This window comes from Myxine glutinosa, chromosome 13, assembly GCF_964187855.1.
Source record: "Myxine glutinosa chromosome 13, kmMyxGlut1.1, whole genome shotgun sequence".
NCBI lineage: Eukaryota > Metazoa > Chordata > Myxini > Myxiniformes > Myxinidae > Myxine > Myxine glutinosa.
Genome location: NC_136273.1, coordinates 28442093 through 28466120, shown reverse-complemented (window position 1 = coordinate 28466120; position 24028 = coordinate 28442093). Strand labels below are relative to the sequence as shown.

At 45.5% G+C, this 24028-nt stretch overlaps 2 protein-coding genes across 5 annotated transcripts in view; one reads left to right on the top strand and one right to left on the bottom strand.

Annotated features, from left to right (window-relative positions):
- The window catches only part of LOC137438750 (synaptotagmin-1), a 64193-nt gene extending 47774 nt beyond the window's left edge, over nt 1–16419 (top strand). Inside the window, exons 9-10 of one of the 2 annotated variants that reach the window (XM_068134070.2) lie at nt 15098–15261; nt 15357–16419. In XM_068134070.2, the coding sequence (XP_067990171.1) occupies nt 15098–15220 (123 nt within the window). In that variant the 3' untranslated portion in view covers nt 15221–15261; nt 15357–16419. Of the gene's footprint in view, nt 1–2202; nt 3417–15097; nt 15262–15356 lie in introns of those variants that run through there. The other variant, XM_068134069.2, reaches the window with a different exon arrangement.
- LOC137438748 (CUGBP Elav-like family member 2) overlaps nt 9934–24028 on the bottom strand; it is a 34620-nt gene continuing 20525 nt past the window's right edge. For 2 of the 3 annotated variants that reach the window (XM_068134067.2, XM_068134066.2), the window contains exons 10-14: nt 22959–23015; nt 21739–21885; nt 16975–17118; nt 16708–16871; nt 9934–11309 (exon numbers count right to left, since the gene is read on the bottom strand). In XM_068134067.2, the coding sequence (XP_067990168.1) occupies nt 16744–16871; nt 16975–17118; nt 21739–21885; nt 22959–23015 (476 nt within the window). In that variant the 3' untranslated portion in view covers nt 9934–11309; nt 16708–16743. Of the gene's footprint in view, nt 11310–12064; nt 13932–16707; nt 16872–16974; nt 17119–21738; nt 21886–22958; nt 23016–24028 lie in introns of those variants that run through there. The other variant, XM_068134068.2, reaches the window with a different exon arrangement.

Here is a 24028-nt window from a genome sequence, read left to right as displayed (position 1 = left end):
ATAGCCATACTTCCTAGAGTTTACGCTCTTCATTGCACGTGTTCCTTTTAGAATCCTCATCGCAACAAACACCTCGTTAGCTCACCTGGAACAAAGTTCAGGGGAGCTTATGCGATGGTGCGTTGTCCGTCCGTAAACACTTGAAACTTCTTCTCTGAAGCCACTGAAGGAATTGCCACAAAATTTGGCACAAATGATATTTGGCATGTTGTGAGTAAACCTTGTTCACGGCATTAAAAATGATCGGGGTATAAGGGAGTTTACCGGGGTCAAAGTGGATCGAGGTTTGACCCCCAAAATAGGAATTTGCTTTTTCCTCTGAAACGACACACTATTTCGATGAAACTTGACCACAACCTTCATCACCCATGATGTACCAACGTTTGTTCACTGCATTAGAAAAATTGTGGTCTGTGGATGTATACGGGGCTGGGGGAGGGGATTGCCCCCAAAAAAGGTATTTTTGGTATGATTCTACATGCTGCCCTGTCTTCGAGGAAACATTGAAATTGGTTTAAAATACCTTCAGTCAGTGCAGTATAATTTATTCTACCAGCTGAGCACCAGGGGTAGTGCCCCTATGTTTTTTATTTTGCAAAGTTAGTATCCCCTTTTCTTAGATGTGATGATTATTATTGCTGCCATTTGCATCAATAGGTGCGATTCAAAGTGTCAGACGAACCCCTATTTATTTAACTAGAATATATATATATATACATACATACATATATATACATATATATAGATATACATACATATATACACATACATACATACATATATATTACATATACATACATATTGTTACGGACGCGGCTTAGATGTTATTTACCGAGCGGTGGTATTGCCGCGACCTAACAGTTGCCCCGATTCTTCCCCAACTCACCCGATTCCACCCGACGTTGACCAAATCGCACTATGCTAAATCAATGAAGGAAAAGGACACAACTGCTGGATTAAAATGACACGACACCAGGGATACGGTTCTCAAGACCTCCGGAGGAGATTATATTAGGGCGGAAGGTCAGATTACAGGGATGAGAGGTACAGCATAGTAAGATAGGCACTTAATTACGGTCTTATAATAGCCCCGACAGACGACAGATAAACAGGACAAAAACTGACTCACACGGGGATTGATGGCAAGGAAAGCGGGTATTCGATGGCCAGCACAAGGTGCACCTTGTGCTCAGGGACAGGATAGCGCGGCCCAAAAGATGCAGGAGGTCTCTCAGCGCTCGGAGGTGGCTCTCTTGTCTTCTCAAGCTCGGGGCGCATCTCACGTCACGTCCGGTACGTGGCCGCGTATATCCGGCGGGGAGTGACACGCCCTCGGCTCGTTAGCTCCGCCCAGATGGAATCGGTCCGCCCTTCTTATTGGGTGCGGGGGGTTTACCAGGCTCCGCCCTTGACGAGGAGCTGACAGCCAGCCCCTTCGTGGTAACCCCGTGGAGCGCATGGATAATGGCGGCTAACCGAGCCGGAGGGAGGACGCACACTCCCCCCGCGCGCCGTTGTTGTTGTAGCTGTAGTTGTTGTTGTTGTTGTTGTTGTTGTTTGGGGAAGAAGATGGGAGGAGGCGTGGGAAGGTCCTAAACTCACTACTGGTGCCATATAATCACATTCTGGTGCAACGAAGAGTCAGAATTAATGGAAACGAGTCCTTAACTGACATAGACTAAGAATAACTAGCAAGATGTCCGAAAGTTGTCTACGTGTGATGCGGTGGACCTGGGCACGACATTTAATGGGGGAAAAAGGGGAAGGTCGGTTCTACAGAGTGTTGTTTACAGACAATGGGACTAGGGAATGGGGGATTGGGGATAGTTGGGGAGTATTGGGGAAATAGGGGAATATTTACAAGCGGATATGGAGGCCAAATTCCATATTCGCAACAATATATACACATACATACATACATATATATTACATATACATACATATATATATATATATACATATATATATATTACATATACATACATATATATAAATTACATATACATACATATATATATATATATATATATATATACATACATATATATATATATATATATATATATATATGTAATATTATTCATCATACATGGTAGTTACTTTTCCTTCAACATGATGTATTGTGAAACTTTTTCTTCATTCTCCTTACAAGTCTTTTTATTGTTTCCCCCTGACACTTTTCCTCCCCACTCCTCCCTCCAGAACACTCAAATCATTTTCTCCGTCGTAGATGAAAACAAAGTAATGAAAAATGAGGCCATTGGCTCGGTGGTTGTTGGTTGTAATGCATCAGGTACTGGCGTAAGACACTGGTCGGACATGTTAGCGAATCCCCGGCGTCCAGTCGTTCAATGGCATGCTCTGGAAAATTAACTAAAAGGCAAGGGGCAGGGTTAAAGGCTTAAAAGCAAATAAACAAAAAAACCCAGAATTGAACGAAAGGTAGAAAAAGACCTTCCATTTGAGACCCGATGGTTTTTCTACATTCAAGAATTGAGAGATAGAAAAATATTTCATTCATTAGAACCCATTAGTTATTCATGGACAGTATAAATATTGCAGTAGATACAACCAACCTCCACCTTCCTTCCCCTCTCATACACCGAGTTAAACTGGTGGTTGAACTTAGGATGCACATGATGGTTTTAGGGGGTAGATTTCACACCTGTAGGGTTCAATATTTGACCCCAATTATCTCTACATGTTTATTATTGCCGTTTTTTATATACCAAGTTGAGGCTCGTGAAAGAGCTAACACACAACATATAATAAAGGGAGCAGAAGCCAAGAGGGGGGGGGGGGGGGGGGGAGAGAGAGAGAAGCACAACAACAGTAGAGAGCAGCGACATGGGGAGATCTGTGGAAGAGAGAGGGCTGGGGCAGGGTACACGGGATAAACAAGATGGACACTACTGGGACTTTCAGAAAAGAAAACAGAATTGGTGTGCAGAACAGCTTGACGGGGAGATTGGTGAAATGCAGGCTGAAACAGGCTGGTCACTTGGTGCGGCTGGGAGAAGAGAGAATGACAAAGAGTGGGTAGGTTGAGGAAGCAAGGTCAGAGGAAAAGAGGAACACCACGGTTGAGATGGGAGAATTGTGTGAGGTGGGATATCAGTAAGGTAGGGGTGGTTGGAGCATGGAGAGAGTTGACTGAGACCAGGGGAGTGCAGGAGGACAGGGCAGGAGCTTGGTGCCATCGGCTTCATCCCATATAAAGGGCAAAGGAGGAGAATAATTAATGTACATAACAACATGGACATGTACTTGTTAAACTAAGTAGTACAATTACAGCCCTCACTGGATTCCATTTTTTTGGGTGGAGATAGGACCTTTTATAATCTTTATTGATTAACTCAACACATTTGCAATATCTCACTCCTCAGCACACTGAATAAAACTATGTTTGCAGCATGTACCAGGTATTGTGAATCATAGGGGAGAGGGGGAGAGAGAGAGAGAGAGAGAGTTTATTTGTGTTTGTGTGTGTGTGTGTGTGTGTGTGTGTGTGTGTGTGTGTGTGTGTGTGTGTGTGTGTGTGTCCTCACCTCAATTGGACTTGATAGAAATGCAGAATCGAGTTGGGTCGGGAGTGTAACAGAGTGTAGCAATAAACTACCATAAGAGACGTAGAGGATCTTGCCTTTCCATAGTCGATGCATTAAAAGGCCAAGTCAGGTATGGGAGCATGCGCCGGAGCAGCGAGTCGCCGCATCCACTTTCCGACGGTACTCCAGGGGCCTCCGCCTGGCCATCCCCCAGGCTGATGCCTGGCCCATCCCTATCGCCTCGAGATGCCGATCAACCTGCTGCAACCACGAGGCACGCGGTCGGCCCGTTGGCCTCCTCCACTCATGAGGCACCCAAACAGAGTATCTGGTGAGCTGGATCAGCATCCGGAAAACGAGCCACATGACCATACAGCCGCAGCTGACGCTCACGGACGATACAGGAAACAAATCTCATCTGTCTCTCACAAACCGCTCTTTGGACACAAAGTCCAACCAGCGATAGCCAAGGATTCTCCAAAGATACTTGGTTCCAAAGGAGTTAAGTCTCAGTCAGTGCGGTATACCTTAAAAAAACCAACCAAAAAATCTCGAACGCAGGAAGAGACCATCTGACTCGGGGCTGGCCGAGTCAGATTTGGTCTCCAAACTCGGGGCTGGCCGAGTCAGATTTGGTCTCCAAACTCGGGGCTGGCCAAGAAGCATGCGCAGACCTCAGCTGTCTAGCCTGGGTTTGAATTCCAACCAAGGTATAAACTGGCATCTTGGTACATCGTAGGCAGGGCAAGGCATCAATGTGTGCATCATCCCTTGGATGGATTTGGCTGCCAGCACCCATGGTTGGTAGATGCTAGGGATCCGATGCTCTCTCGACAAAAGCATACACAACCTATCACAGCAACCCTGAATCAATTAAATTCCTGTAAACATACATGGAGCACTGCATCAGCAGCACAGCCATACTCTCGTCAATGATGCAAACCACAAAGTTACCACTGAGTGCATCAAATATAAATATAAAATGATTTGGAGTTTACGGCCCACTGTAATGGTGGAAAGGCTCACGTCCTTTGGGACAACACGATGGAATATGTTACATCAACGATCAATAATGTGGCTTAACAGTGCTCTGATGCACATCTCAAGTCTGGCAATCAATCACATTTTAACATCTGGGTTCCCACCAATTGACCCTTGTACTCGGCCCGTCAAAATGGCACATACACACAAAAACCTCTTTTGCGGTTCAGGACTTTTGGTAGACTAGAGATTGGTAAGGACCAATCGTGATAACCACTTTATCTGGGAAACCAGGTCGGCATCGGATAGATTTCAAGTTAAAAGTTGATAAGGAGCTTTTTAGAGCCATGGAAAATAAGGGTAACACCAAAGTGGAACATTAGCTCCTTTGGTTTTAAGAGGTTCATGCTTGAAGCGCAGAGTTGAAACAAATACATTTCCGTTGTTAAAACTCATTGAATATCTAGTCCAACACAGGCCTTCAAAACAATAAAATCAGCAAGAAAGAAATATATATATAAATTTTAAAGAGCCAGAACTGCATTATTAATTAAATGTTGCTGTAACCAAGGGAATATATATATATACACACACACACACACACACACACACACACACACACACACACACACACACACACACACACACACACACACACACACACACACACACACACACACACACACACACACACACACACACACACACACACACACACACACACACACACACACACCCCAAATAAGTTATTACATATAGCTTAGTTTGAAAGTCAAGGCAATTTTAGAACAAAGTTTGTGGTTAACTTGCTCACGGAGTTTACACAAGAGTATCGGGGCATCCAATTACTGCAATGGAATGTGGAAATTACAAGGAAGACAGGGTGGGAAGGAGTGTTGCGAGGGGTACAGTGGTGACTTGTTGGCGAGGACTCTGGGCTGGAATCTCAAAGGTTGGGGGGGGTTCAAAAGGCTGTACTAAGGATTTACAATCCAAGCTTCGGGAGATCAAGGACGTTTCAGGACTCGCACTATTGGATTGAGGAAAAACCCAGCTGGCTCACCAATGACCTTCAGGGCTGGGATCTGCCAGTCTCATCTGGTCTAATCTACACAATGCCAGGTCGACTTACACATTGCACTGTCACAGGTCGTTCGTTCCGAATAATTTCATTTGCAATGTGTAAAATGAAAAGGAAATGGCACATGTGGGATCTGGGGGAGAACACGTCATATGCCCACAAGTAATGTCATGGCTTCTTTCATCTAAAGTGGAAAAGGATACTGCACCAGTCATAAAACAACATCACACCTGTACACCCTCCCCAAATTTGACTACCACTTTGATTGCAGTGGAGAGGCTTGCGTGCTCCTGTGACCCTTTGGGCGAAACTGGCGGGAGCTTTGCTCCTGGTAGGTCTTACCGAGCCAGGCAGGTCAACGGGTAAAAGCCAGACTAAGAGTAGTAACACTTAAAATGTTTTTTTGGGGAGGGGGGGGGGGTAGGAAAGTTTGCCCAAGGAGTTGCTGTAGCTGTGTCCAATAAGCTGACTCCCATTATCGTCGAGGTAACACCGGTCAACGAGCATATTATGAGACCGAGGATTCGTCACTCCTTGGGTGTCATTTCCCTGGTCTCTGTATATGATCCGACTGAGGAAAGTGATCTCACTGTGAAGGAGGCATTCGACGCCACCCTCGAGTCTGGTTGACCAGTGCCCCAGGAGAGATACTCTTCTAGTCTTGGGGGATTTCAAGGCATCGACTGATCGGGATGGTTATGAGGCAAGTGTTGGTCCCCATGGATCCGGGACTGTGAACCAGAATAGCACCAAGTTCCTCAGCTTTGCTAGAAGTCATGGACTTAGGGTGGCTGGCTCATGGTTTCAGCACCCACAGCCTCATCGCTGGCTTTGGTATTCCAATGCTGGTGGTGTGGCAAAGGAGATTGACCATATGCTCATTGATGGTCGATGGCGGATGATCCAGAACTGCAGGGTCAACCGGAGTGCTCAGTTCCTCAACACTGACCACAGGCGTGTTGTAGCAACTCTGAAGTTGCAGCTCAAATCCGAGAGAATGCTAATCATCCCAGCCTAGGCTGGATGTGGGCAAGCTTAAAGAGGAGAGGGTAGCTGAGGAGTTTGCGAGCAGGTTGAGTGGGGTTTTGGGGGTCTGGATGCTTAGGGGAATCCTGAGTTGTGGAGTGCCTTCAAGACCACCATCATTGATGTTGCCAGTGGCTGTCTTGAAACCTACTGTCAAGCGAAGAAGAACTTTGTCTCAGGGGCCGCTAGATACCATCGGACCAGTTGCACGGCCAGGCTTGATGGCAGAGCTGAACAGTTCCAGGAGCTGAGGCGTAAAGCTGCACGTTCGCTGAGGTCGGACAAGGAGGCCTATGTGCGAGGAATCTGTGAAAGGGTAGAGCATCACTTGTGGACATGCGGTTCTCGCCCTGCTTACAGAGGAATTTGTGCATCGCGTTCCTCTAAGCCTGTCCCTCGGTGTACTGTGGTTACAGCAGAGGGAGGTGGCCTCTTGACAGAGGAGTCTGAAATGAAGGCCCGCTGGGCCAGCTACTTTGAGCGGCTGTACCAGGCTGATCCACCAGCTGTTGAGTTGGATGGCAGGGGTGTTGCTATCCCAAATGCTGACCCCCCAATTAACTGTGAACTGTCTTCACTTGTTGAACACAGGCGGCGGTGAACTGGTTGAAAGAAGGTCGAGCTCCTGGGATTTGTGGCATCCATGCTGAGCTTCTCAAGGCTGGTGGAAATGCTGTACTTGAGTCGCTGCATGCAGTTCTGCAATCTGTTTGGAGCACAGGCATCATCCAAACTGATGGAAGAGGGGCCTTGTTGTCCCCCTCTGGAAAGGGTGATCACCAGGACTGCAACAACTACCGAGGGGTGACGGTAACTCTTGGTGCTGGGCAAGGTCTTTGCCTGGATCATTCTTGAGAGGGTTTGCCGCCATCTGCTCGAGCACCAGCGACCAGAGCAGTCGGGCTTTACACCAAAGAGGTAAGCGATTGGCCATATCCTTGCGCTTCGGGTCTTCACCAAACGCAAGCGAGAGTTTTGTCAGGGTAGTCAGGTTCACTATGTTTTTTCGTTCAAAATCATGGTAGATTGGCAAACCTATACATTTTTGGAAACGTTATTACATGGAAAATCTGAAAATCAATGCTTACATTTGCCAATTCCGACCAATTCGATTCGACCAATTCGACCAATCGCTTCGATCGACCATTCGACCAATTCGATTCGATTCATCGAATTCGATTCGATCGACCAATTCGATTTGCCAATCAATTTGACCGACCTTTGCTTGTGTGGAACGGACTGTGAAAACGATGCGGACTATATTGTCGGATACGACACACAGGACAGTGATGACGAACTCTAAATGGTATATTCTGTAATCGTGTATGTTTGATGCCATTGACTGCCTGTGTATATTTTGTCATTGACTGCCTGTGTAGATGTGAAGTTACACTGACTGCATGTGTATATATGATTTTGCTGACTGCCTGTGTATGTTTGGTGATATGAATTATTGTGACACATTTTGATGTTATTAACTGCCTGTACAAAATGATAACATGTATTTGATTATGCAACTTATCGTGAATATAAAGACAGTATTTTGCAATTCAAAACCTTTGATTCGTGTCTTACCATTCCCCATAGCACTAATTTGATACTTTCATTGGATTCCTTGTCCCTGAAAATATAGGTTTAGTATATTTTTAAAAGTTTTTAGGGTAATTAGAGGCAGAAATAGAACAAAATATGTATTTTACAGTGGCCATTTTGAAAATCCAAAATGGCCGCCATACAGGTATCTCTCCAAATGTAAACATTGATTTTTAGTTTCCTTATGCTATAACCTTTCCAAAAATGTATAGGTTTGCTAATCTACCATGATTTTGAACGAAATATAATTTATTGACAAAGTGAACCTGACTAGGGGCTGCTTTCAGCCTATGTTGATCTCCACAAAGCATTAAATTCGGTGAATCGGGATGTCCTCTGGAGGATTCTTGGTCTTCGTGGTGCCACCAACGCTGCACAATCCGATCTTACTGAGAGTGCTGTGAGGTGTGGTACTCCATCTCTGATTTATTTCCAGTTGTTACTGGAGTTCGGCAGGGGTGTGTACTGGCTCCCACACTCTTCAGCGCTTGTATGGACTGGATTCTGGGGAGGATGTCTGAGAGGTCAGGCTGCGGTGAATTGTATGGGAGTGTCAATATCTCTGACCTTGATTTCGCAGATGATGCAGTCATCTTTGCGGAGACGCTGGATATTCTTACGGGGGCCCTCCAGGCACTGAATGAGGAGGCGGAGCCGCTGGGATTACAAATTTCCTGGGTCAAAATCAAGATCCAGGCTTTCAATGACATCTTGGATGCTGCTGTCTTGTCTGTGCCTGTTTGTGGCGAAGATGTTGAGGTCACGAAGAGATTCACTTACCTTGGCAGTGTTATTCATGTCTCCGCATGTTGTGAGCCAGAGGTTGATAGATGCCTGGGTCGGACCTGGGGAGTCGTGGATTCACTGGATCATGGTGTGGCGCTGTCGGTATCTATGCAGGAGGACGAAAGTCAGTCTTTAAGTTATTGGTGTTTCCAGTCTTGCTCTATGGATGTGAGACTTGGACCCTCACCAAGGGCCAGATAATGATACTCAACTCCTTCGGAACCAATTCTCTTCGGAGAATCCTTGGCTATTGCTAGTTGGACTTTGTGTCCAAAGAGTGGTAGCTAGGGAGCCTCATGAGTTGAGGCCAACGGGCCGCCGCGTGCGTCGTGGTTGCAGCAGGTTGATCGGTATCAAGGAGAAAGGGATGGGCCAGGCATCAGCCTGGGGGATGGCCAGACGAAAAGTGGATGTGGCGACGCGCTGCTCCGGCGCATGCTCCCATACCTGACCTGACCTGCACACCACACTATTTAGCCCTAGCCTCCAGGGGGAGGATTCACGACGGGAGTTGCTCGCTGGTAAAGGTTGCATTCGCTTCATCAATGTGACAAAACAACGTGATCCAGAACACTTTGGGGAAAATGCAGGTGGCATGGTTGTTTTCAGGCGATGCCACAACATGCATATGCGAAAGAAACCCCAAAATGGGAGGCAAGAATGTATGTGTCACGGAAAAGGGGATGAGTGGGTGCATTATAGGGAAAGTCTCCTAGACCCGCTGGACACCGCCAATAGTACCGACCCGTGGATGCTAAACATCCCTTTCTCATCAAATTGATATCCTTCCACGTTTGGCTTGGATCATCTCCCTCGTTTGCACCGATGTTCTAATGCACCTCGTGGTGATGATGCACATTTTGCCTTTGAGCTGGCACCTAAACTGGCATTAAGTGCAATGCAGACCAAGCCAAGATGTATTTCTTAATTTGCACAAATGCTTTTAATGAGTACATTTCCATTAGAACAGTGCAAGGAACGCTCGTTGACAGGAGCGGTCGTGCTCCAAAGCAAAAGGCTGTGTTAAGACGCTATTATTTAAATTCCTCAGAGAAATAACACTGATGCAGAGATTCAGCCAATCAAGTGGAGGAATGTACAAGAATGGGGAGGGGGTGGGAGCGGGACGAATTTAAAAATTTTTTTTACCCCATTCAAAACGTGGTGGTCCATAACCCGCTCTTTGGCGTTGTGAGCGGGAAGAGCAAAAGCTCAATACTGTACAAGCGGTTAACGGATGCACTGTACTACCCAAAATATCAAAATAATTGTTGGATCAGAATCTCACTCAGTCACATGACAAGAGTATGAAAACGTTATATGACAGGCACGGGTGAGGTGGGCGAAGCACAATAAAGACACCAGTTCGATTTCCTCCAAATTTTAGTACAAAGACACCAAAAAAACAAGACATTAAACCCTAAAGCTCTAGGAAATTCATAGGATAGAGGGGCAAAGCATGTCTATCAAAAAAAAAAAAAAGGAAAGTACAAATCAAAACAGTAGCTGGCACGTTACACGGAGGCAAAATGAAACGTGTTACAAAAAGTTGAAAAATCACCCGCTCAACTTTCATGTACAGCCGAAAAAACTTCCACCTAATTCAAAATTCACAAAAAAAACAACTCCACAACAGTAAGTCAAAAATTAATATCACAACAGATCAAAGGATCACGAGAATGCTCTTCAGAAGCTAATAAAACTTGGTTTAACAATCAGAAACAATAAAAACTTTCACCATGCACAACACCCCCCCACACCCCCCCTCCTTTACAGCACATACCCATGCTCATCATCGTTTGAAGCATCTCCCCCACATCCATACAATACTTCCCCCCCCCCCGTGCTCAACCCCAATAATCAATCACCTGTTTCTACATTGTGTGAGAAGAGGTTTCTGGAGAATGATCGGGAACGGGTTTATATTCCCGAACCACCATTTAGAAATCCGAGCCAAGCAGAGGCGTGTCGAGACAGCAAAGAAATAAAAAAACAAATTAAAACAAAAAAGGGGGGGGGGGGGGGGAGGGAGGGAGAAAAAAAACCAGAAGAGTATTTTAAACTTTTTAAAAGGTGGGGGACGGGGGGGGGGGCAGAATGAAGGTGGGTCGACAAAAAGGACAAATTCTTTTTAATGAGAAAATGACCAAAAAGCAAGGGAAGAAAAGTCAGGGGTCGGGGGTGGGGGAGAGAAGGTTACACAAACCACAAGGCACGAGAGTCGAGGCGAGGGACGACGGTAGATAGACAGCAGACAGATGGACGCCAGGCACATGGGTGAGACGAACGATCATCTGGGAGACAGGCATGCAGATAAACGGGCACGGTTAGACAGACGGGCAAGCACACGGACGAAGGCACAGAGACCGAGGCAGAAAGGCATCTTTAAAACACCCGACGGCGAGCTATGGAATGGCTCGGGTACCATGTAGAACGCTTTTATTGGTTAAAATGAAATCGGTCATCCCGTGGGGCGAGCGTCTGCAGGTTGCGTAATCGCTCACTGCGCGGACAGTAGCATGTCCGAAAACATACTACATTCATAACGCAAAGTGCTCGTGTCTGCCTCCTGTCGATGAAAATCTCCAATCTGAAACACGTCGTAGACGGCACATGGAATTATTTTTAAACCGAGTTTCCTGCGGCGTTGTAAACGAACGTGGGAACATAGTTACGAGATTATATTTATGTCGTTAAATTAAATTGAAAAAATAAAGTATGCATCACTTGGTCTGATGCTGATTATATCATACAAACCCTTACAAATAAATAAATAAATAAAAGCAATACCAGCTTTCCATGGTATGTGCCACTTGAAAAATACATTCATTTACAACAGCATTACTCAAAATACATTAAAAATAACAATGATGATAATTATTGTGAACAATGCAGAGCAACAGCATTTATCCACCAGCCTCGATGTGATATTAGATCAGCATAGATTAGCAATATCAGAACATCGTTCCGTATTTAATAAACTAGCTTACTCACTGAACAGCAAAAGCAAGGTTTGAACCCTGACCCGTGACCAATCGAAGGTCATGAGGTCGCACGTAGCTCGCGCTAAACAGGTGCACGTGATGGTCGGGCTCGGTGAAGGCGCAAAGAAACATCTTTTCATGCGGTTCAAATGGACCGATTTGAAAGCAACAAACAAATCAATGTGACAATGATGGATCGTCCCAAGTTCATGGCCAAAAACACGGACTGGATTACGAGTGCGTGATGGAGCGAGCATCCCTCATCGTTAGAGATTCCGATCATCTGGGGCAACCAGTTTGGCGCAATGGACAAGATAACGTCCCATCATATTGGAAAAGATAACATAGCAGGGCCTGGTATAGAACCCCATACCTCCTCCGGCCAATTTTTGTTTTGTTTTTTACCGAAAAGGCAACTAGACTGGATTCTCTACAAATGGTTTACCGACTAGTGGTTGACTTGACTACCATACTGTGGAAAATAATCCACCGGGGGTGGCGGGGACAGGGGGGCACTGTCGGCGAAATTGACTTTCACAAGGCGGAGATAAATAAACCAGATTGTCCACACACTCCTGAGGTAGATAATGTCATCAATACAAAGCAAGTTCTCAGAGCAAACTCTTCACCACGACCTGATGGGATTGGCTACACGCACTCTGAGGTGAGCAAGGTACTGGTAAATAAAAATTCAACCTTTATGGTTTATGTACAAGATCAAATGCACAAATCACTTTATCGTGACGTGCAAACAACCAATTATTTCACATAAGCTGGTCAACCACATGGTTAACCACGACGACCGACTCACCAAGTCAAAATAACCTCCATGGAAGACTTGAGGAAATGTTAGCATTTCGTCCGACAAACCTACAAAGATGATTGAACACCGAAAGAGTTCGCTCACGCCATCGGGGACGATTCATGGGTCCACGACTCGGACTCTTACTTCCATTTGCAGCTTTTGTCTCGGTGTCATATCGAGGGCACCGACAAGATACCATGTCCGGTTGACCGAGGGGGTCTACTCGGTTCACTCGAGGGCTACGACCCCACTTGAGGATGTGATATTGTCATAAGTGGCAGAAAGAACTACTTTTCAACAGCACAATCTTTCCAAGATGACCAGCAAAGAACCATCGACCCTGATTGTTCCCAACGGCTTCATGCCAGCGGTACAAGGTCCATAAAACTACTGCCCCGCATCCCTCGAAAAGCACCAGCAACAGCACCAGATATAATGGACGATAACATTAGAACTGGAGAGAGATCCATAAGCTACCATGGTCTTTTCAATGACATGCCAATTCTGTTTAGACCTCAAGGATTGGTGTGCTCGAGTCTTGGCACTATGGAGCGAATGATTTGCCAATCATGCCATGAGGCAACATTATCGGGCACGATAACGCTGCACTTCAGGACTACATCACTCACGTGTACCAGCCGACATGATCTCTGGATCAAAATCCACTAACATGCTTGTGACATTCCAGAGAGCAGGATGTGTTCACAATCACCAGGTCTGCAATCAAATGCCTTTCGATTAACTGTAAGTGGCCATGCGCAAAGAATGGTGCAGCATCCAACAGAGCTGGATTGTCTGATTCGGTCTGACAAGACGTGTCCAAGAGTTCAGTGGTGTCCCTAAGGTCAAGCTGTTGCTGCAAATGCAGAACTGTCTGGTTATTTGTACACCAGCATCGTTGCCAATTTGCATACTTCCTTCCGACAGCTGTGCTGTTTTCACAAACGCACCATTCATTTCAAGTGAGGATAAGAACCGCACTAGTGTGAAAACTTCCGCGCCATCAAGTGCAAATGTGTGGTGTCTCAAGGTCCTCGGACAAATCCTCTCAGTGAAAAGATGGCTGTTATCGAGTGTGTGCATCAATGATCAGCTGAACAACAAGGGCTCACTGGTCAACACCGTGCCTGTGTGAGAGAGAGCACACTTAACCTATAGGAACACATGATCGCCAGTGAAGGTTCAGGAAGTCATCCCCCGGCTTCAAACAATTAACCCAACCACTGTATGTATGTATATGTGCAAATGTGTCTGTCTGTATATATATATAAAAACACAAACACAAACACTATATTCCCACTGTGATTTTAATTTTAAAAAATTAAAATGTATAAAATATTATGTACGTATGTTATGATCTGTGGTCACGCTCTCCTGTCCCCATTTATCCCATAAGGATTTAAACTTGCACAACACTGTTTTGGTGAACATGCCGTTTTCCAGGACCTGAACCTCGGCGTTGGATGAGAGTTTAGCGTGTATGTGATATATATATATATATATATATGGCCAAAAATATTGGCCCCCTTGCACTTTTTTTCAAATAACTCACAATTATCTCGAAAAATAAGTTGAAATTGACAAAAGTATTTGGTCTCCACAATTCTTTATTTCACTGTTGATATTACAGAACCTTTGTTTTTGATTCAGAACTTAATATTCCCTTTTAAATCAGAAAAGAAAAAGAAATGACTGACAAAATTATTGACACCCTATACTCAATATTTGGTAGCACAACCTTAGGACAGAATAACTGTAGCCAAGTGCTTCCTATAGCCATGAATGAGCTTCCTCCACCTCTCTACTGGCAGTTTGGCCCACTCTTGTGCAAACTGCTCCAGTTCTCCCAGATTTGAAGGGTGCCTTCTCCCAACTGTTGTTTTCAGATCTCCTCACAGGTGTTCAATGGGATTTAGATCTGGACTCATTTCTGGCCACTTCAGAACAGTCCAGAGTTTTGTCTTGAACCATTCCTGGTAATTTTTAAGGTGTGTTTGTGGTCATTGTCCTGCTGCAAGACCAATGACCTTCGACCGAGACCCAGCTTTCTGACACTGGGTTGAACATTGCGCTCCAAAATGCCTTGGTGATCTCCTGATTTCATGATGCCATGCACACATTCAAGGCACCCAGTGCCAGAGGCAGCACAGCAACCCCAAAACATCACGGAACATCCTCCATGTTTGACTGTAGGGAAGGTGTTCTTTTCTTTGAAGGCTTCATTTTGTTTTCTGTAAACATAGAGATGATGTGCTTCACCAAAAAGCTCTAATTTGGTCTTATCTGTTAACAGGACATTCACCCAGAAGTATTTTGGCTTGTTCAGGTGCGTTTTGGAAAACTCCAGTCGGGCTTTCTCATCAGTGGGGTCCTCCTGGGTCTCCTACCACAGAACCCCCTTTCATCGAGTTGGTGACGGATGGTGCGAGTTGAAACTGTCGTACCCTGTGTCTGAAGGTCAGCTTGAATCTGTTTGGCAGTTGATTGAGGTACTTTCTCCATAATTCAAACAATCCTGCTGCAATCTTCGAGTAAGTTGTTTTCTCTTGCAGTCACGTCCAGGGAGGTTGGTGACTGGCATGGGCCTTAAACATCCTGATAACATTGCATACGGCGGACACAGGAACATCAAGGTCTCTGAAGATGGACTTGTGGCCTTGAGATTGTCCATGCTTGGCTACAATCTTGTGTCTGACCTCCTCAGACAATTCTCTGGTTTTTCTATATTTTCTCCATGCTCATTGTGGTACACACAGTGACACAAAACAGCAGAATGACTCCCTTTCTTCTCTATTCAAACTGGTTGAATGAGTGATTTTTATATTGCAGGCACCTGCAACTCACCACAGGTAAGTTCAATTCCAAAGTAAAGGAGAATCACCTGCTTGAAATCTAATTATTTCTAACAACTTCTAAAAGGTGTGAAAAATATTGTCCGGGCCATTTAAAGATTTCTGTGTGGAAAAAGCTAGGATTTAGTAATTTTTTCAGCTTTATTTTTTTTGTTTTGTTCCATTGCAAACCAAAGAAATACACATGTGGATTCCAAAATATTTATTTATTTCAACAATTTTCTGGAAGGAATGGTGCATTATTTGAAAAAGGTGCAAGGGTTTATTATCTACCAAAGATAATTTAATTGGTGCTTTAAGAATGTCGATGAATCCTCAATGGCGGTGCAGCGCCACAAAGAAAAGGCTATGCATTACAATGAGACTTGCCCAATACAAGTCAGGCATTTGCGTTTGACAGTTTGTTGTGGGTTCACATTTCAGACGCGAGGAGATATCCATTTGACGTTCACAATGTGGTTTACTAGAACGGTGGTAATTTGGATGCAAAAAAAACTTAAAACATGCACAATACTAGAATAGCAGGCAAGCTGTTTTTAATTTTTTTTTATTTGCCGAAATAGTCAAAAACGCTGGGGTTTTAGTTGCATCGTTGATATGGCTCATTCATTAATCTCAGCATTGAAGTATTAACATCAAATATCAAATGTTCAAATAGGTCATTGCGAGTTATAATTGAATGCAAGCGAGAATTTTTTTTTTTTTTGTAACGTTTGGGAGGTTTTCAGGGCATGCTCTGTGGCAAGATCGACTCTCCTACAGTAAAAATAAATAAATAAATAAAATGCATTCGTGTTATCCACAAGTCACTCGAGTATGGCAAAGTCAGACAACAGACATGGGCCATGTCCACAGGTTCCACATCATTCCGACAAACCCACCCCATTCACCAACTGCCACCAATCACATTAAACCGAGCAGATAAACAACGTTCACAGTTACACGTGCTCTCAAGTAAACAAAATATGTGTCATCTGCCCATTTTCACATGTGGGCGCAGATCAAGCCGGCACGGGTCACAGCCTTTACAACATCAAAGCCTAGTACTTACAAGCCACTGGGGTTAGGCTGCAGGATGTGGCCCAGCCTAGTATGGCTTGCTCTCATTTTTTGATCGTTTGAGTTGGACTTTCAGACGTTTGGTTCCAATTTGAAACCCATTCATGGCCTGGATAGCTGCCTGTGCAGACACGGGGTTATCATAACTCACAAAACCTACAAGAGGAAGTGGGCAAAGAATAACAAGTGTTAATCAACAAGGCATGTAGGTTATGGATCAAATAATAAGCAGGTGGGGAAAGAAAGCAGTCATTCCTACCGAAGCATTTGCTCAGATTAGTCTGCTTGTCAATGAAAACCTTGGCAGAGAGGACACTGCCGAAGGGTGCGAATGTTTGTAACAAATCGATGTCCAAAAATTCAGCAGGAAGGTGGTAAATGAAAAGGTTTGCACCTTCTGGTCCTGAAATTGCAGAAGAAATGTAACAATTAGCAAAGGGACAAAAATTTACACAAAAACAAAAACAAAAAACAAACGCACACACACGATATGTGTGGGAAAATCACATGCCCAGACCGGGAATCAAACCGAGACCTCTGGTGAACCATACCAGAGCTCCACCTGTGTATTATATATAGACACAGGAAAACCTCTGTGGGGGTTACGTTCCTGTAAAACTCTGCGAATGGCGAAATCGCAAATGGCGAACAGTTTAACATGTAAGTCAATGAAATACATATGTTCCAGCCCCACAACATTTAAGTCCAACAATAATTAATAAAAGATATTTAAATAGAAAAAGAAAGAAAGAAACAATTGAGTAAAATAAGATGAATTAAGTAACACTTAACATGAATAAGGCAGCTTTTCCACTTGGAGCACCTGTACAGTACAGTACAGCATTGCGATCTATCTCCCAGGAGCAACCCACATTTGCCTCATGTCTATTATGATGTGTTCTTGCCTTAGTGAAGCCAGGAACGCAGTCTTCCATAACGTGTTTTGTGGTTTTGGAGCAGCCCAGCAGAGGTTGCAAGCACCATCGGTGGCATCCCCATTACAACAGAACAAAACGAACATGGGGTTCTTCCGCACCACGTTGTAACATGCTTCTTTTTCTTAAGATTATTTTGTTCCTCTTTGCTGCTCCTTTTGTTATGTTGCATCCTCATTGAAGACATTTTTTTTTAAACTTATGAAAGCCAAACGAGTTTAAGAGGGAAGGGGTTCACGGAAATATCGGCACCGAGAGAGAAAAAGGGTGTCAAAAAGTTAACCACAGATATGCGAAATCGCAGCTGGCGAGGTTTGACGTGTAGGTACAAAAGTAGGGGCCCAGGGACAGTATCACACCTCCTCCCAGAGTCCGAAAGGAAGGTCCCAGATCCCGACACCCATTTCCACAAGCATGGGCCCCAACGAGGCAAAACGGGCTACTTCATGCAACACATCCGTGGGGTGACGTGAAAAGCCCACCCAAAAACAGCGAGGGATCCCTCCCGGGGAAAACAGCACGGGGTCCGGGTGACATTCCCTTAAATTTTAAGTCCCCATGTGGAATTACCGCTCACGAGGCGTTTCAAGCGGTCTTTTGCTACATTGAAGCCAGAAGCATGCCACTCTTCCTTGGAAATAAACATTGGGTGGGGGGGGGGGGGGGGGGGGCAGCATCCTCTTTCAAAAAAGCCCCGTTTTGTCTACATTTAAACTATTAGTGGAGGGGAGGGTAAGCATCCATGAGGGCATTAAACTTAAATGGAGATTCAGCTGCTGCCTGTTTGTCCATGCTCACAAATTCCCCAGGTGTGAATGTTGTGCAAATTGCTGTGGCCTTTGAAATCGATCGAACTACCCTCGACTAGCCAAAAACGTCTCCTTGGTAGATCCCTCGTGTTGTTGCTCTTTTACTTTCAATTTCAGCTCCAAACTGATGCTTTTTCTTGACACTTTCAGAACATCAATTCTCAGCGATTTTGACAATTACCAAAGGCGGTGCAACACAGCAGGAAGACAACAACGCGCATGCCGATTGATTGAGAGTAGACCCGCTCCAGTGATGTCAAAACTAGCTGTCACATTTACTCTTGCAACTTCTCACTCGCTTGATGGATTCAAATTATTTTTTAGGCAATTAAACAATGAATACGGTACTTTAATTCACGCTAAAGCAAATCCGTGCAAAGCAGGGTCAAAGTGCCCGCCCGGTGTTACCGTCGATTTAACCGTGAGATATACCCCACACAGCCATTCTCTTTCCGAAAGGAACGTACACCAAACCCTCCCGTCTACTTTCTCAACAACCCTCGAGGAGGATCAGTCACTCAAACTCTTAAGTCTCACTCTCAGCCATGATCTCTTGGGCAAGCCACATTCCAAAGGTGACCTCCAAAGCCAGACCACATTAAAAACTGGGCATCCTCCATCATGCAAAGCCCTTCCTTGGCACACCAGAGCTCCAATCCAAGGTTTAATCCACAGCTTGGAGTACTGCTCACCCCTCTGGCCTGGCTCCCCTGCCTCACACCTTGGTCAGGTTTTCACGCCGTGGAAACCAAGGCTTTCAAGATCATTGGAATATCTCGTAATGAAGCCGGGTCTACGGCCCCATCACTTCATCATCGCCAACAGGTTGGTGGTCTGTCTTCCTCCCCCTTTCTGGTTTTGCACCCTGTGCAGTCTCGGTGCTTTGTCCCTATCAGGTATCTGCAAGACACGTGGTCCACGAGCAACCCCATCCTTGTGAAACTGCCAGAATCCAGAACTACTACACACCTCCGGTCATTTGCTCATCTTTTTTCCCCACCTGTGGAACAAACTTCCACATTTTCTTCAATCTCATTCTTCCATCCCGGTCTTCAAGACAGCTGTTCACCACAATCTCAACTAATCCCCCATTCAAAAGCATGATATTTTTTTTTCGTTTTTTTCTACACCCTTTAAACCAGGGGTGGGGAACCTTTTTCCTGTCGAGGGCCATTTCGATTTTTAGAACATCCTTCGAGGGCCATGCTAAATTATTGAATACATATATCGGACTCACCTAATGCGATGGCTGGAACTGTTTCTCTTTGGCGAGGCGTTTGGTGTCAGGTGGTAGTGATGATGATGCTACTCGCAGCTGGTTTTGCAGGTTTGGGTCAGTCAGTCTTGAGCGAAACGAGTCTTTGCAAGAGTCAGTTTTGAAAAGAACTGCTCACAGCTGGAGGTCGTCCCAAACAGTGATGCAAACTTCAGTGCATGTCTCCTCAGAATGGGAAAATCCTCAGCACGTACATACAGTTTGTAGAACTCGAGCAAAGGGAGGACAAATCTCACACTCTTACTATGTCTCTCCGAAAAGATCGACTGGACAACCCTCCCATCTACTTTCTCAACAATCCTCTCCAAGAAGTTCTGTCGCTCAAGCTTTTGGGTCTCACTATCTGCCATGATCTTTCTTGGGAAAACCACATTTCCAAGCTGGCCTCCAAAGCCAGTCGCCGACTGGGCATCCTCCGTCGTGCGAAGTCCTTCCTCGGCACACCTGAGCTCCTCACCACATACAAGGCTTTCATCCGCAGCTCAATGGAATACTGTTCTCCCCTATGGGCCGGTGCTCCTGCCTCACACCTAGCTCGGCTTCACGCTGTTGAAACCAAAGCTTTCAGAATTATTGGAATCTCTCTCCCGCGATGAAGCTATCTCTGAGGGCCTTTCACTCACTCACCGCAGGCAGGTAGGTGGTCTTTCTGTCTTCTACCGACTCCTCTCCGGCCTTGCACCCCCAGCTCTCTCTGTGCTCTGTCCCCCAAATATTCCTACAGGTCGCACAAGATCTGCCAGCAACCCTCTGATGGTTAAACTGCTGAAATCTCGGCTGTCTGCTCACCTTCACTCTTTCATTCCTCTTTTCCCCCGCCTCTGGAACAAACTCCCTCACTCCCTTCAATCCCACTCCTCCCTCCAGGTCTTTAAAACAGCTGTTCACCACCATCTCTTATCTTCCCCCATCCAAAACCTTGATCTTTTCTACCCCCGCTAATTCACCCCAGATCCACCTTGTTTGAAATTCCAACTTCTTTCCTGGAAGTCCTGGTAGTGTCCATATGTTTTATACCTCTCCCACCCCCCTTCCCATGCCCCCCCTTCCAAAGCCCTTCCCCCCTCACAGATCTCTCGATGTCTCCATGTCTATCGGTCCCTGCTCTCAAATGTTGTGTTTGTGTCCTTCCCCCTCTCTCCCCATCTTGTCTACCGCTCCCGATGTTATATGTTTTATGTGTCGGTTTGTCTTTCTGTGTGATTAATGTTCGCTCTTTCACGAGCCTCGATCTTGTATACAAAACAAAACAAAACAAAAAAAAAAAATTTTTTTTTTTATAGATAGATGAATTGCCTCGCGGGCCAGATCAAACGGTCTCGCGGGCCGTATACGGCCCGGAGGCCGGAGGTTCCCCACCCCAGCTTTAAACCATGCTCCCAAAAAAATTAATTCCTCCTAAAATTGCTTCTGTATCCTGGTGTGTACCCCGATTTAGAATAGGTACACCGTATCCATGCGCATCGTACGAGGCGACTAAGGGTTGGCGTCAGGAAGGGCATCCGGCCATAAAAACATTGCCTCAAACAGGGAACCATGATTGTCATGGGGCCCGCAAGGCTAACCCCCGCTCTAGCGGGGAAAATGGCCTTAAAAACGATCATTCTATTCTATATATCCCATCTTATCCACCCTTACGTTCTCCCTTTCCCTTATCGTTACCTGCATCCCTTGTCGGTCTGTCTCGGTCTATTTTATCCCTCCACCATGCTGTTGGCATTTCCCCTTTCTCCTGCTGTTCCTTTTACGTTGTGTCCTGATCCGTTCTGTGTTCTAGCTCTTGCACGAGCCTTCACTCTAACATTCATCAAAACCAAAACCAAACAAAAACCAAAAACATTCTTTTGGTTAATTACCATGGAGCGTTTCAAATTGAGCAAGCAAAGTTTAAAAATAATTAGCGAGGATATGTCATGTCAATTCCACCCTGTACCTATTACGACATAGTTTCAACCAAATCCAGTTCCACTTAACTTAAACCTCTCAACCAACGAGTCTCTCACCCTCCTTCTGACTGCCAGCAGAAGAGCCTGGAAGAGCCTGTGAGCCGCCAGCATACAGGCCAGGAAGGGCAGCTGCATATTGTTGCATGCCGGAGTAGGCCTGGGCCAAAGCATCCAGACCATTAGAGAGTCCGCCACCACCAGCACCTTTGAACACAAGAAGATTGTGCTTTTACCCCACATCAGAATCCACACACAGACACAAGCAACATCACAGGCACAGTGGTGCCAACTTTTAAGAGAACAAGCGTTACGCCTAGGTCCCCCGTCGGTGAAGTGATGCGAGTTGACAAAGTGGAAGACGCAGGGAACGTGGAAGAGTCGATAATATTTGCGAGTGGGTTGGAGACACACCCACACACCAGATTAGAAGTTAGTAGTTCATTTATTTTTCAAGATATTCCACTCACAAGGTTCAGACACATATGGTGGTGGCCATCTTGGATTTTGACGTGGCGACCCAATTTTCAATAGCGTTCTTCCTTATGCCTAGATACAGTCGTGCACCAGATTAGAAGTGAGTAGTTGGTTTATTTTTCAAGATATTCCGCTCAGAAGGTTCAGACATACATGGCGGCGGCCATCTTGGATTTTGACCTGGCGACCCAATTTTCAATAGCGTTCTTCCTTATGCCTAAATACACCCACACACCAGATTAGAAGTTAGTAGTTCGTTTATTTTTCAAGATATTCCGCTCAGAAGGTTCAGACATACATGGCGGCGGCCATCTTGGATTTTGACCTGGCGACCCAATTTTCAATAGCGTTCTTCCTTATGCCTAAATACACCCACACACCAGATTAGAAGTTAGTAGTTCGTTTATTTTTCAAGATATTCAGCTCACAAGGTTCAGACATACATGGCGGCGGCCATCTTGGATTTTGACGTGGCGACCCAATTTTCAATAGCGTTCTTCCTTATGCGTAGATACACCCACACAACAGATTAGAAGTTAGTAGTTCGTTTATTTTTCAAGATATTTCGCTCACAAGGTTCAGACATATATGGCGGCACCCATCTTGGATTTTGACGTGGCGACCCAATTTTCAATAGCATTCTTCCTTGTGCCTAGATACACACACACCGGATTAGAAGTTAGTAGTTCATTTATTTTTCAAGATATTCCGCTCACAAGGTTCAACGCACGCACGGACGGAGGGGAAAACCATAGTCCCCCTTTCGCTCCGCGGTGCGAAGGGGGATAATAAATGAAGCACACCTTGGAAAGAACCAAGCGATGACATAGAAGAAAGTCCAGGGCTCATAGAATTTCCACCTGTAACAACAGTTGTCAGCAACAAAATATTCATTACAGCACGTAGTTTTGATTTGATGCAGTTCCAACCGCAACAAAAAACGCATGGATTCTCAAAAGAAAGCAAGTCTTTCAAAAGTCTTTATGTCTTTCAATCCTGACAAATCTCACTCTCTTACTATGTCTCTCCGAAAAGATCGACTGGACAACCCTCCCATCTACTTTCTCAACAATCCTCTCCAAGAAGTTCTGTCGCTCAAGCTTTTGGGTCTCACTATCTGCCATGATCTTTCTTGGGAAAACCACATTTCCAAGCTGGCCTCCAAAGCCAGTCGCCGACTGGGCATCCTCCGTCGTGCGAAGTCCTTCCTCGGCACACCTGAGCTCCTCACCACATACAAGGCTTTCATCCGCAGCTCAATGGAATACTGTTCTCCCCTATGGGCTGGTGCTCCTGCCTCACACCTGGCTCGGCTTCACGCTGTTGAATCCAAAGCTTTCAAAATCATTGGAATCTCCCGCGATGAAGCTATCTCTGAGGGCCTTTCACTCACTCACCGCAGGCAGGTAGGTGGTCTTTCTGTCTTCTACCGACTCCTCTCCGGCCTTGCTCCCCCAGCTCTCTCTGTGCTCTGTCCCTCAAATATTCCTACAGGTCACACAAGATCTGCCAGCAACCCTCTGATGGTTAAACTGCCGAAATCTCGGCTCTCTGCTCACCTTCACTCTTTCATTCCTCTTTTCTCCCGCCTGTGGAACAAACTCCCTTCAATCCCTCTCCTCCCTCCAGGTCTTTAAAACAGCTGTTCACCACCATCTCTTGTCTTCCCCCATCCATAACCTTGATCTTTTCTACCCCCACTAATTCACCCCAGATCCACCTTGTTTGAAATTCCAACTTCTTTCCTGGAAATCCTGGCAGTGTCCATGTTTATACCTCTCCCACCCCCCCCCCCCCCCGCCCTTCTCATGCCTCCCCCCCCAAAGCCCTCTCCCTCCCACAGATCTCTCGATGTCTCCATGTCTCTCGGTCC